Source organism: Ambystoma mexicanum, chromosome 9 (assembly GCF_040938575.1).
Source record: "Ambystoma mexicanum isolate Mex_15411 chromosome 9, UKY_AmexF1_1, whole genome shotgun sequence".
NCBI lineage: Eukaryota > Metazoa > Chordata > Amphibia > Caudata > Ambystomatidae > Ambystoma > Ambystoma mexicanum.
Window position 1 is genome coordinate 801,032,336 of NC_090931.1, and position 14,532 is coordinate 801,046,867.

Here is a 14,532-nt window from a genome sequence, read left to right on the forward strand (position 1 = left end):
CCCGTGGTCTCGATCACAGTGTAGTCTCAGCCTCACTTGTGATCTCTGCTCTTCTGCTGTGTAATGCTGTAGTCCTGGTGCACCCTCCTCTTGATCTTCCATCTAGCAGACCTTCAGCGGGTCTAACGGTCAGAGGTGCCTACTCGCCGTGTGATTCAGCCAGTCGAGCCAATCAATCTTATTACTGTAGTGTTCTTGGTGGCTGTTCGCTCCCAACTGCTTAGGTGAACTCACTCGGCGTAGCAGGAAACAGACATTTGCACCCTTGTCTAGTCATCCGCAACACTCCCTTCAGCAGTGCTCGTCTTTGGTGCCCAGGCCTCTGATATGGTTGTCCATACAAGGGAAAGGTCTGCGCACCAACTTTTCTATGCCCAGTCCCAGAGATTGGGCTTCAGTGCGCACTTCCAAGGCCCAGTGTGTTACTGTCGTTTGGGTCCGGCAACCTGTGTATTGTTCTGTTCTGCGGCCCAATTCACTGTATTCCTTCGCGGCTGTACGATTCAGGGTTGTGCTGCTGTAATGTGTGGTGACTTTGGTGGTGTCTTGCTCCGCTCTCTCCTATATATCTACGAACTTTAGGCGCTTTGTGGCAAGCTCGTCTGGTTCGTGCGCAACTCAGGCAACCAGCGTAGTAAAAACTGCAGGCGTACTTTTCTAAGTAAGGGAGGGGGAGTTTCTGCGAGCGCTATACTCCTCTTTGCATTGCATGTCACGACTTGAATCTTTCAGTGATCTTCCCCGGGTTAAACGAGCACTGCAGTGTGCCCCTGGGCATACACTCTCTCCTGTCAACACGTGGCGTATCCATCCATGCTTCACAAGTGTGCCATTGTTCAGAACGCGTGGCCACGCAGTGTTTGGGTTATTACTTTTGGAGTGGCCCACGTGTAATTGGCTGCTTTACAAGCTCACGTTGTTTCAAATAACAGCCCGAACCAATGCACCTCAACTTTGCTATCAGTTCGCTTACTTAAAGATTTCCAATGTTAGCGGGTCGTCTGCCCGTCACGTGCCGCCTCCTTTACTGGGTGACGCATCGCTGCCTTCTAACACAGCCCATCACGCAGAGAATCGCTCTGTCTCCCTGTGTCCCTCCGATCGCGTTTCGGTGGCACAGTTGTAGTTTTCGCCCCTTTTGCCTCTCAGTAGCTGGATCAGGCATTTACCGACTTTTCCCAGTCTCGTCTGCGATTCTGCAGTGCCACCTCCAACTCGCTTCGCGCGTCTAGGGACTTTGCAGGTCTCACGCTGTTTCTTACCTTGTAGGAGACTTATGCTGTCATCTAGCACAGTCAGCAGAGTCTTGTTCTTCCCTGATGTTATTTTCTCATGCCAGCCAGGGTGCCTAGTAGACCAGGGATGTCTGCACCTTCTGCTGCTCACAGGCAGAGTCTGCCACACCGTCAGCTTCAGTCCCTCCTCCTGCAGTTCCCGGCCACGGCCTCATCCACCATTTTGCCAGCGCGGGGTCCCCTGTTTGCAGCTATCGTTCTCCGCTCAAGTAGCTCAGATTTTCACCGGATTTTCAATGCGGAGCTGGGGAAACGCTTCCTGTGTTCGCAGATGTCCTTAGGTGTTCGAAATTTCAAACAAAAGGTTGCGTATAAGGATTTTGGTTAGGATCTCGACGGGAGCTCTACTCAGGCACTCCCTCACTCCATGGGCTCAGGCCACGCCCCCAGTGAAATGGATGATTTGTCATTTGTGCACATGAGCGTAAAGATTACTGCATGGCCCCGAACCCCCTTGCAGTTTCTGTTGCACATATGTAAGTGCCTTGTGCAAACAGTTTTGGTAAATGTGCACTTTTAATGGGGCACAGTGTAATTGTGCTAATGTGCGTTGACTCGAGGAGGAAGACCTTGGTGTCAGCACAATAGTAAGAAAAAACATACACAGCGGGACGGCAGGGCATGGAGAAGCTAGACAAGCTTCAATATGGTCTCTGGTACCAGTGGACTCACATTTGGGTAGCATAAGCAGAACAATGAGTGAGGATGATTTTTTGTTGCTGGGTAAGGAGCACAGTGGTGATGGTCCAGGCTGCCATTTAAAAAGGCCAGTGTTAATTTATCACATTTACTGGTGTAGAAAAGATGAGCCCAACTTGCATGCCAGGTTTTTGATTGTTCTCTGCGTTTCCATGCCATTTCACCAAGTGGGGGCCTTGTCACACTCTACTACTCAAATGTTTTCTTATATGTCTATGTGTACCCCTGATGATGTACCACTCCCCCCCGCACCATGATGTGAGGCTTTACCGTATTGTGCTTTTAGTCTGGAAACACTGCTTTTGATGCTCAGCCTATTGCTATATTATATTTGTAATATGTCTGTCTGTCTTGGATTTAAAGAATGTAGAGCAATTTAAAGGGATCTCAAGTTTTCCAATCTCAGTTGTGAAATAATTAACCATTCCTGGCTTTAAGGCTCGTAACAAAGAAAAAATATATGTTTAACATTTTTTTTATTTCATGCGTGTCTGTTTAACTGTGTTTGTGTATACATATGTGCATGCAAGTGTGTATTGGGGGCACATTTTGTGGCAACTGAGAGCAGCATGATGCAGGACTGGGGACAGTGAAAACATACCGAGACAAACTACAATATTTGATTTGGGCACTAGCAGCACGATAGGTGAGTAACACATACATATATTGTTGAGGCAGGCTTTTTTTTTGGGTACTAGCATTGTGAAGGTGTGTTTTATAGGGGAAATGCTGACCTGTATTAAGACCAGTCTAATAACTGTCTTTGGGCACAAAAAGCATGACAAGCTGACATACCTCATGATCTGGTTTGGAGAGAATCTTTTTAAAGGTGATGCAATGCTGGCATATATTGTTCAGACAGGCCACCTGGTTGTTTTTGGTGGTGGACAGCCATCATTAACACCAGTCACAAAATGATTGTGACCTGGCATCTATTGGAGTATTTCATGTGTTTCCCAGAAGACCGGCATGCACATTCTAAATTGTTACCCACTTTTTCTGAGATTTGTGCTGTAAAATGCATTCATTATTTGAGACATTTTATAAGGAGATGCACTGGCCCAAACCTTATTGGATTAGTTCAGGGGCGCTTGCTTGGTTCAATTCTGGGCAAACATTTACACCCCTCCCATATTACAAATTCACCAGCTGCAACCACTCTAGACTGTAGTGGTACTATTGGAGTGGGGTGTGGCATGGAAGCCCATTAAAGTGGCTAGTTAGGTCTTGAAAACTTCTTAGACTACACATTAGGAAAAACCGATTCCCCCAATAAAAGAAAACCAGGACTTTTTCCATAGTTCATCCCCTCCGTCCCCAGTCCTGCCATGCTGGATACTCCCCTGGATACCAGACAGATTGTTAAAGCATCTTAATTCCAGTATGAGGTGCAGTAAATATTTGGTTACCAACGAATGCAAGACAAGGTCATGCTTTCCAAATACAGCCAACTGCAGACAGCCGTAAGAAAAGGGGAACATAATGTGATACTAGAAAATGCTTACAGATACAATATAGAAACTTTAGCACTTTACAAGAAAGCTAGAAATGCAGAAAATCACAATCAAACTTTATTCACAAGGAGAAAAATGAACATATGGATACGCCAACAGCATTCAGCACCCTCACTCCAACTGTATAAGTACCAGAGGAAGAAATAGTGGGATCTACTTGAGCTGCTGGAGCGGAGGTTGGTATACGCAGGCACCGTTTCTTTGGGAATAGGCACACCCGTCTTGGAAAGTTTAGTGCAGCATGGATCTCTTTGAATTACAAACACCAAAAAGACAGACTAAAGTAGCAGACGTATTAAGGGTATCATCACAAGTTGGATGGTAGCCCTTAAATGAGGTTTTAATGGGGTTACAACTGCATTTAAGGGTCTGCCGAATCATGATTATGATGTGTTTATCCCCAGCTTAGAGCTGGGAGTAAACACGCTGGAAAAATTGCTATTTTCGGGCGCAATTACTACCGGTGGTATTACTGTGCGGTAATTGCGCCGAGAATACCCCATTGGGTCCAATGGATCCAATGGGGAATTATGTCTACCGCCCAACCCATGATCCGGTGGCAACGCAAATAAAGTTGGGCGGTATCCCAACTTGTGATTAAATGCTTTGTTGTTAATTTGTTAAAGGTTAATTAGTAAAGGCAATGTGGAACTTTCCACCTTTCCCCCACTCTCAGCCTATTAGAGGGATGCACACATGTGCAAAAAGAGGAAGGAGACATGCTGCCACTTAGAGGGAGTACTGCCACTACACAGAGTGCTGTTGCAGCACTCAATGAATCCTGCACACCCTTGTACTCCCAAGTGGCTGTGCATGCCTCGCAAAATACCCTTCACCAGTGGCATCGTTAAGTACTTTTTAGGAGCTCTAAGCCCAATGTGTACAATGGTACTCGACCCTGTGGCCGAGTGTCCCTTCATAAATGTTTGTATGCCCTAATTGCCCTGTACACAGCTGTCCTATATATGACAGCAGTGTACCAGGTTAATCCTAATTACCTGGAAGGCAATATGTGGCAGTCTGCCATTCAATCCTGTTGGTGGCGGCGGTCTGGGAATGTGAGTTCTGGAGCAGCTCTGAAGTGGATGTTAACTGAGAGCCAAGGAGTCTACCTGCCTTGGGGTCAGCCTGCTTCTGCGTTCTCTAAGAAGATATTACAGAGGATGTGGTTAACGAGAAATGTAAGTGTTAGCACAAAAGAAGGTATCCATATGAAGTAGAACTGGTGTAGTGCAATACAGATCTTACATTACACCAGTCAGCATGTCAAAAACTCAACATTAAAACCCCTAGTGTCCACACCACAACTTGATGGATGAAGCATTTGGCACTGCAACTCAGGCATTCACAGAATTAAGTCGAGTTTGTAATGTGTCTTGCTGTAGCACTGATCATTGGTCTGAAAAATGATTCTCTAACGATTTGTTTACATTGGACATGTATAAGAGTGTGGCAGGCTTGGCAGTGCAAGCTCCTCTGTTGAGGACGAGAAGCATTGTGATGAGATTGAAAAATTAACATGTTGTCCACAGCAGAGTTGTTGTATGGCCTTCTGATGGTTGGGCACTGAGCTGTGAGAGGCTGAAGCTCAAGATGGTGTCTGGGTGGTGAGTCTGGAAGTGTTCATGGTGGGTAAAGGTTTAGTGGACACAGCCATCAGAAGCAGCCTAAGTGGTCTCCACTAGACCTGGAGTTAGGAAGGTAGTGGCAATCTCAGTGCAACATTTGTTTGATAAGTCCAAACATGAACTCACCCTCTAACCCTACCCTGGCCCCACTGTTGGCCCCTTGTCTAAGGGATCATTTATCATAACGCTAACGCAAATACTAACTTTCAGACGTATTCTTACCCTAAATTGAATGAAAAAGCTATTGCAAACTCTACGCAATTCAGCCAAATATATTATAACCCTCCTATTAGCCTTGTCCAGGAGGTGGAGAATATTGAAAAATCGCATTAACATTGCTGGGAATGTTTCTTCCCACGTTACCATATTTTTGCAATAAAGAACATAGTAAGCCATCAAGTTCACGGGCTGAGTCCATTTCTCTTGGGACGAGTAGAGAAAGTAAGTTATTTGACATGCAGGTCTGGCAGGATTTTAATGTTTTTTAGGCCTTCTGAGCAGGTATGAAGTTGAATAAGGTGCACACAGAAATAAATGAACATCAATTTGAGAACTCATTATGGCTGGTCGCTTCGTTGGTTTAAAGCAAATTATCGATATTAAAGTTTTATTTAATTTAATGCCAATACCTTCACATGTGTGTACAAAAGTAATACAAACATAACATATCGAAAATATAACTAAGCAAACATTGTTGAGCATTCTATGCATGTTGGGAATCGTTATTGGTCTCAAAGTTGAAGAGAAATAGAAGAAGAAAAAAAGAAATATCAAGATGTATCAATAGCATTCCCCTTATCCATCAGAAAAGATATTATTCTAAAAACAGCAACGTAGCCAGATCATTAATTATACATTTCAGGAGAACTTCAGAAGATACATATTTCATGAGGCAAAAAGAAAAAGAAAATCATGTCGTTTAACAATAACACTCCAGGAAAAGGCCCCAGAGATCATTGAATTTGTCAGATTCTCCTCGGTCTTTAAAAATCGCCATCTCATACGTGGATACAGTCAGCAGTTTCCCCACCAGTCTTATCTGTTTTGCGCTTGAAGTTAAAAACCCCACACCAATATTGTATTATTTCCAGATTATTGAGTTCCTTTATGTAGAGTAGTCATTTAGACTGAAGAGTAGACGTCAAGAAGCCCAGAATGTGATTGTCATCTCCTATGTTATGCACATTCATTCGTCCAAACTCTTTGATAACACCACCATGCATCAACAATCTGGGGAGTAAAAGTGTGCATTAAACGGGACACCACTGTCTATAATGAAAAATGGGATAACCCGTTGGGTCATCACTGTAAAAAGAAATGGTGAAACCTTGTTCAAGGTATAGATGGCACATCACCTTGAACAATGTAATCTGCATTTTATGTCTGATGGGCTTCATGATACCTTAAACATTTTTCATGGAAGACAAACCCTCAATAGAAATCCTGCTGAAGACGGATACGAGGCAACAGAAAAAGATCTTGCTACTAATCAGGTGGTAGACATTGCCAGGCTTCTGAGCAAACAGGGCTTTTTCATTACACTGCAATTGGACATGAACCCATAAATGTTCATTTTCTTCAAAGAAATCATGCAGTATAACTGCTGGAAATTGTGTTTTTGATTTTTTTTTATTTTGTTTCAAATAGTTGTTAGTTCAGAGATATACACATTTGAGAAAAAATGTTTACAACAAAGCATCAACATAAAAACAGATATTTTGGTAAAATATAACGCCAAAACAACTGTTTTGCATTCCAAAGTGTTATTATCATACATTTCAAAAGTAAGTCCCTTTCAACCAGTACGTACACCTTATGGGACGATTCACAAAAGAAAAAAGCCTCCAAATAGCTCTGTACTAGGTGTGCGCAGATTGCGCTGCGTGGGCAGGAAGTGGTGGCGCACGACTTTACCCCAATCTGCATATTCATGTTGGGTGTGGCTGGAGCAGTGCCCACGAGCAGGCAATGCAAATGAAGTAAATGCCTACAACACAGGTAGAGAATGTGAATTAAGAATGAAAGTTGACAAATATCACTTGCTCGTTTTCTCCATCGCGATTCACCTCTGTTCCAAACTGATGCATTTCCGGATTGGAACAGGGGCAAATCTGCAGGAACAAATACAAAGTTTTCACATGTTTTCCCTTGAATGTGTTTTATTTCCTCCACTGTTTGGCACACCTTCAGTAAAAACTCTCTCGGTAGTATTCTTGCCCGTTTCTCCTTCTCATGTTCAAGGGCCTTGCTTCTGTGCATTTGCTCTGAATCCGATTCTGAATCAGCAGGCACTTGCTCGTGCAATTTGCAGCAGCCTAAAATTGTGCAGTGATCACAAGGATGCCATTGTGAACCCCCATGCACGGTCCATTTGCTTACAGGCACAGCTGCAAACTACAATAGATGCTGGTCATGTCTGTAAAAAGATTCCTTTGTGAATCATCCCCATTTTATTTATATAAACTATATATGTATAAACGCACGCACACATACACACCCCATCCCCGCCACAAATACAAGTTGAAGGTTACAATGAAAACAACCCCCAGCCAGGGCAAAAATCTGGGTATGAGGCTATACAATAAGTAACAAAGAAAAGATATAAAATAGATATGATGTAAAGTAATATGTTGTGTTGTATTAGGTCATTTACATTATATAAGGCTTTTAAGATGCAACATGCTTCCAACAGCACATTTTGAAGCTCAAGATGACATGTTAACAGACAGTGGGTGGGAGGGAAAGGATGCCCTTACCCCCCCCGCCCCCCCGCCATGCTATTGTGAGTAAAAGCTATAACATGTATAATTAATGTCCACATTCAATCACTGGTACTAAAAAGCTTGTGTAACTGCTGTTTTCAGGTTGTGAATATGGCATGCATAGTCTTGAGTTCCGCATGTTGTAGCCTACATTTTCCCCAGGCTGATACGAGTTCTAGCTTTTGAAGACATTTGCAAAGGCCTGACACCGGCCGATGTGATTTGTTAAAATGTGGTATGGGGTAGGATGATATGCGTATGGTCATTTCCCTCCTGCATTGGCAAACAGGCTAAAAAGCAATCACAATGCCAGTGTTTATTTTAATCCTAACCTTTCCATCCAGCACGCTTCAGTTTTGCATTGGCGATACCACAGTTAACAATCCTGATATGTATCGTTAATGTGCGGCTCCTGCAGCTGGTATAAAAGTTCATTCATTGTTTGGTTTATCTATTGTTTTAGGCAGACTTGGTGGTGTTGCACAAAAATGTACATGAAACATGATTGGCAAGTATAACACTGCCCTGGGTAAAACCTGAAAGTAGATTGTTGTGATTCTAAAAGAAGAATCACTTATGAATATACATTTTAGGTACTCCTAAAAGCTCTTACGACAATACGACAAACGACAAGAAATAATCCTGAAAGCCAGCATCTTGCATAATGATGCCCTTTTTATCATGTAAGATGCTAGAGATACGACTGTGGACCTGATTAAACTACAGATGTGTACCTGGGCAGTGGTGCCACCCTGGCAATATTGGTTTTGCCAGCAAGAGATAGTCTGATTGAACCAAGTCAGAACAACCTGCTGCAATCCTGCCCCTTCCAGACTGGTGTGGCACGAGTAAGGGCTGAAGTGGGACACTGCCAGTGGTAGTACCTAAGGTGGAAAAACCGGTACTGCTGGCACCAGGCCTTGACACATGGCACTGCCACCTTAGCAGTAAAACTGATTAAAAGCAAAAATGATTCTGCCACCGCAGTAGCCCCTCTCAGAATTCATGCTTGCTTTAGATCTCTACCATGGTGTAGACACCGTGAATTCAATTTTCTGTCCTTCAAACATTTTCAAAAGCTAAACAACTAGGTTACATATATTTATTATGTACCAAAGGAACACAAAATCGGGCATTATTCTTCTTGCAAGTCATGATCTCTCTGACAGATCGAGCGATTGTAGAAAGGACATGGGTAGCATTGCCAGGTCCCCATGTTCATTATGTATGCAAGCTCTTATGCATATTGGTAAACTTGAAAGGCGTTTGAATAGGCCAAAAAGGATAGCTCTTCTAAGATAAAGATCAGTGTAATCCGATAACCCTGCATGTGCTTGAGGGGGTCCCCTTGACCTGCCATGCTGAAAGACGGACAACCGTTCACTGGCCAAACCAAGTGGCTCTGGGATACAATTTTCACAGCGGAACCCAGAACAAATTAACCAAGTAAAGTGTCACGGGGGGAACCTGTGCAGAAATCCTAAGGTCTGAAAATGTGCTAACCTGCAACACATCTGCTGGCATCAAAGCTCTTCCACCTTAGATCGAGGCAAGAGAGGCGTGTCACCAATCCTGCTCTCAAGGAAGCACAACACGGGGTTTGTGTTGTAAATGCACATACAGACTAGAAAGGCTTTTAACCAAGAAAAGATCTGCTGATAAAGAACTAAAAAAGTTGCAATTCAAATATGTCAAGCATAATAATTCCCCACCTCATGGAGAAACCAGAGAACATGGGAGACTTGTTAATCCACCTTACCTTACTTTGTGCATAGACAACTAAAGACTACAAAAACACAGATTCCCCCCGTCAAGAAGCCGGATAACAGAAGATGACACATCCAAAGGCTCCCTCATTCCACCATTCTTCACATCCCAGTGCAACCTTATCGAAATGTTACCATGAATCGAAAAGATAGCATTGTGTAGACCTGGACATAAGAAGGAAACATCTCTTAACCTGAAATCTAGAAGACTGGGTGCGGCAAAGTGCAACGTCCTCCAACAACACATACTTTGGTTGTGATCATCGGGATAACACCGGGCAAACTTGGGCCCTCCACAAAACAATGGAAGATTTGAAAATCAATTCAAGGGACCTAACATACGGCTGACAACGTTTTCACTTTGAGGCCAAACTATTTCTTGCATTGCCTCAGGGAGGAATTAAGACTATATTCTGTATAATAGGCGCTAGAAAGACAAAAAATGCCTCCCTATGACACCATGAATCAGAAGATGGTACCAACAATGATAGCAGAGCTCAAGAGGACAACGTGGCAAGAGAGGGCCTCCAATGGCCTCCAGACACTCTTCTTTTGTGAATGTAACTTGACCAGTGAATCGAAGGCGTAAAGCTTTCGAACTATAACAAAATGGTCCCTCATTAACCAAGGCGTGAAAGCTTGGATCTTTTCCCCCACCAAACAAAGGGCCATTATTAAGCAAAAGACTTCTGCTTGTAGGAGCTGGAAGTGAGCAGGACCTGCTAACCTCCTGGAAATACCCTGATTTTGAGGATTTATGGCCCTTAAGAACTAACTTTTCATTTTGTATCACGTCTTTAAGTGTTGCTATTTTTTTTTTTTTAACGGCAAGTATCCAATTAAAAAATATTTATGAAAAACAGACGGTTTGGCAGCAAGAGTCTTCTGTCTCTCCTGTGATGAGAAGTCATTAAAATTCAGTTGTGGGTGGTCAAGCCCCTGCATTAAGGGTAATAATAGGGGGCAAATATAGCTCCTGCCACCGGATTTCTTCAGCTTCTAACAGCTCGAGCAAAAGTGATCATTTCCCAATGTTACAGCACTCTACACATTGATCTGGAAAAGGCGATGGGCTGAGCCTGCGCTCCGGGAATGCTAACCCGTTACTACGCTGTGAGAGCTTCTCTCGCTGAGCTATATTACCACCTTTAATATCCTAGCATCAGGGGACACAGGGAACAACTGGGCACCTGCAGGAACCATTTGGGGTTCACTCTTTTAGTAATACATGAGGTGCAAATAGCACTATCTTGTGAGCCCCATACATGTCAGAATGGCAGATATAAAAATATGTAGTGTTGGATTTATGTCCAGTGTTAGATTAATGAAAAGACCAATGGAATGCCATTAAGGCGGAAATACACGGTTGACATGTCTGCCTTTTCCATGATGTGTCACATGTTTTGGAATTATTAATAACTGGCGTTCCAAATGCTGCAACTAAGTTTCCTATGTGTAACAACAAGATACTAAAGTGAAACTCACAGTTAATGGATACAATTAGCTTATAATACTTTGAGAAACAAGGTCTTTCTAGGCACTTAGGTTCACAACCTTTGTAGGTTTACAAGGCAATCTCATTTACAGGTTCCAGTGACTAATGTAAAACACAAGGCCTGATATTCACAGATCATTAGGCTAATCAGTGATAACACTCATAGGATACAGTGTCCATTAACGCACATTATGTGGAGAATGCAGGCCGCTGAGAAGCCCTGTGACCACATGGAGGAAAATGCAGGACACCAAGAAGCCCAGTGAACGCACAGAGGAGAATAAGACCAACGAGAAGCACTGTGGCCACATGGAGGCGAATGCAGGCTACCAGGAAGTCCTATGACCGCATGGAGCAGAATACAGGTCAACGAGAAGCCCTGTGACCGCATGAAGGAAAATGCAGGCCGCCTAGAAGCCCCGTGACCAAATCACATGGGGGAGAATGCAGGTCACTGAGAAGCCCTGTGACCACATGGAGGTAAATGTAGGCCATCAAGACGGCCTGTCGCCACATGGAGAAGAATGCAGGCCGCTGAGAAGCCCTGTGATGATATGGAGGAGAATGCAGGACAACGTGAAGCCCAGTGACCACATGCAGGAGAATGAAGGCCACCGACAAGCCCTGTGGCCACATGGAAGAGAATGCAGGCCACCGAGTAGCCCTGTGACAACATGGAGGAGAATGCAGGCCACCGAGAAGCCCTGTGATCACATGGAGGAGAATACAGGCTAACAAGAAGCCCTGTGACAATATGGAGGAGAATGTAGGCCAACAAGAAGCCCTGTGACCACATGCAGGAGAAGGCAGGCCACTGAGAAGCCCTGTGACCACATGGAGGAGAATGCAGGCCACTGAGAAGCCCTGTGACCACATGGAGGAGAATGCAGGCTAACGAGAAGCCCTGTGACAATATGGAGGAGAATGCAGGCCAACGAGAAGCCCTGTGACCACATGCAGGAGAATGCAGACCCGAGAAGCCCTGTGACCACATGCAGAAGAATGCAGACCAACGCAATGACCCGTGGCCGCAAACAGAGTCTTTCATAATGTCACAGAACTCAGCCGTAATTTGCAACATCCTTTTATCACTTTTTATTGTTAGTTGGAGGCATTACATTTTCATAATGTGTGACGCCTGCCTCTTGCGCTTCCATTGTGTCTCTTCTTACTTTCATCATAGCTTGCTTTGTGTTTATTAGCTTCACCTTACGGCCTCACTCCTAGTTTTTTTCTCAAATGGCCAATGTCGTTTTCTCTTACATATTGTCCACGCTTTTAAATCCTTTTTGACCCCTGCAACCTTTTTCGCTTCTTCCTGTGCATGTGCACGATTTGTTTGCTCACACACATCGTATTTTACCCGCTTTTAGCCCTCTTTCATGTTGGCTTAATTCTGCCTTCATCCCCTTCCGTCCTTGCCCTCTTTTCAATGTGTGTCCTTGTGTGCAGGTGTGCCAGCAAATCCTTTATACCGTAGAGGAACTGGTGCACATAAAGGCAGTGTTTGCAAGGTCGCACACATCTTCTTCACAAGAAGTGGAAGAGGAGATGAGGCAGCCATTTCAGTGCAGCAACCGACATCACCTGCAATAAATGCAGACAGGGGACTAGAGCCGCCATTTTCTTGTTACAGGCACGTTTTGATATTAGAATGGACCTGTACACCGGGTGTATACTGCAGGAGGATTACACCCTGCTCCTAAATATCGCCCAATAAACCCCATTTGCCAAATACATAATCGTGTACGAAATACATGTTTCAAAAACTGAATCAAGACACACGTGTAAGAAATAATGTATGACTCACTTTAGGTAATTCATTTGTAGCTCAGTTATGCCAATAAGTAATTTGTGAAACATCACAATTGACACTTAAAAGTAGACTTTGGGGCTGATGACGTCACAATATTATATAACAAAGTAGACTATAGGTATAACAAACACAGTAAAATCCAATATATAAAATTCTTAATAAAGTGAACAAATCAATGCGTTTTTAATTGCGTTGCTTCATATGTAAATGTGTGCCGACTTTGTCTACACAGTAGAAACTGAAGAGGCAAAGTTGAAATCTAGCTGAATAATAGAAATACTGCTTCTTTAAGAGTACAAAAGTCAGAAGGGAGCCGGCACTGTATCATGCATACAGTTTGTCAGGTTTGAGGGAGCCTTCCATGTCGTGGCAGCTTTTACCATTCAACTGTTCATTGTTGGAATCGTGGCTATAGATGTAGGTCTGAACTTCGCTGATGGAGGAGACGGTGTAGGAGGCCGAGCGGAGGCCGTCGGAGTGTCCAAAGCTGTTTCCGAACTGAATCTTGTACTGATTCCAGTGCCTCTTCAAAATAGCCTGAACCTACCAAGTAGAAAGAGATGCAGGGATAAGAGCATGCACGTGATCATCATCTAAACTACATTACACCATTACATGGAGTTATAGCGGGAAAGTCACAATGGAGTGCAATATGTATTCGCCCATAAGGGCCTCATTCAACTTTCACACTTTCTGATATCTTGAGCTAAATGGGTTGGTAAATTTTAAAGTCTTGTTTGTAATACAATATGTACAACAATGTATAGACCGTTACTTTCATATAGCAGATGGTGCCAGAGTTATTTAAGAGATGCAACACCACAGATGGGTCAAGTTATTATAAGCATTACTGGGTGATCAGCATCACCATTTCCATTCTATTTTGAAGTCTCCAGAGCCTCTCTTGGTCACATGTCAATTTGCCGTGGGCGTGCCCGGTAACAGACATCCTCACCCTAAATGGCACCACTGGGATCATGGGTCCTCGCCTGTGATGCCATAGCCCTGGAGAAGGAGAGGGTGTCAAGGGCAATCATATAGGATTCAGGCTGGCCCAAAACAGAGGATCTGCCTAACCACCAAAACTGAAGATCCTCCCTTTAGAACTCAAAGCCTTGACACGATGATTGGTGCCCACCAGTGAGAAGTCAGAGGATCGAGTCGGCTGTAAAAACACAGACAAGGCAGAGATGCGCAGGTAAGAGCTATCTATGTACATCTCTAGCACCAACCTGATAAGTCTAACTCCGCCCCGAACACCCATCCAACCTGTACACTCAGGGTTCGATGGGCTTCTGGAGTTCCCTTCTCATCAACTTCACCTTGGTTCTAGAGGACCCGGTGGGGGAGCCTACCAATTCCACACAACCTCAGCAAGCATCACCAGTTACACAAACTCCTTCGCTTTAGCCCTTTTTTACTGCTTTAAGGTGCGGTTTTACATGCTACCTTGATTCACCACTGACCTATTACCTATCCTAGCGAGCCTATAAGGAGGAAGACAAAGGCACTATGGAGTGGGCGATTCTATTGATAATGACAGAATATTGAGAGTTC

At 43.9% G+C, this 14,532-nt stretch overlaps 1 protein-coding gene across 2 annotated transcripts in view; it reads right to left on the reverse strand.

Moving 5' to 3' along the window:
* Positions 1–12,947: 12,947 nt before the first annotated feature.
* CALCRL (calcitonin receptor like receptor) overlaps positions 12,948–14,532 on the reverse strand; it is a 310,549-nt gene continuing 308,964 nt past the window's right edge. Inside the window, exon 13 of one of the 2 annotated variants that reach the window (XM_069615768.1) lies at positions 12,948–13,518. In XM_069615768.1, the coding sequence (XP_069471869.1) occupies positions 13,300–13,518 (219 nt within the window). In that variant the 3' untranslated portion in view covers positions 12,948–13,299. The remainder of the gene's footprint in view (positions 13,519–14,532) is intronic. The other variant, XM_069615769.1, reaches the window with a different exon arrangement.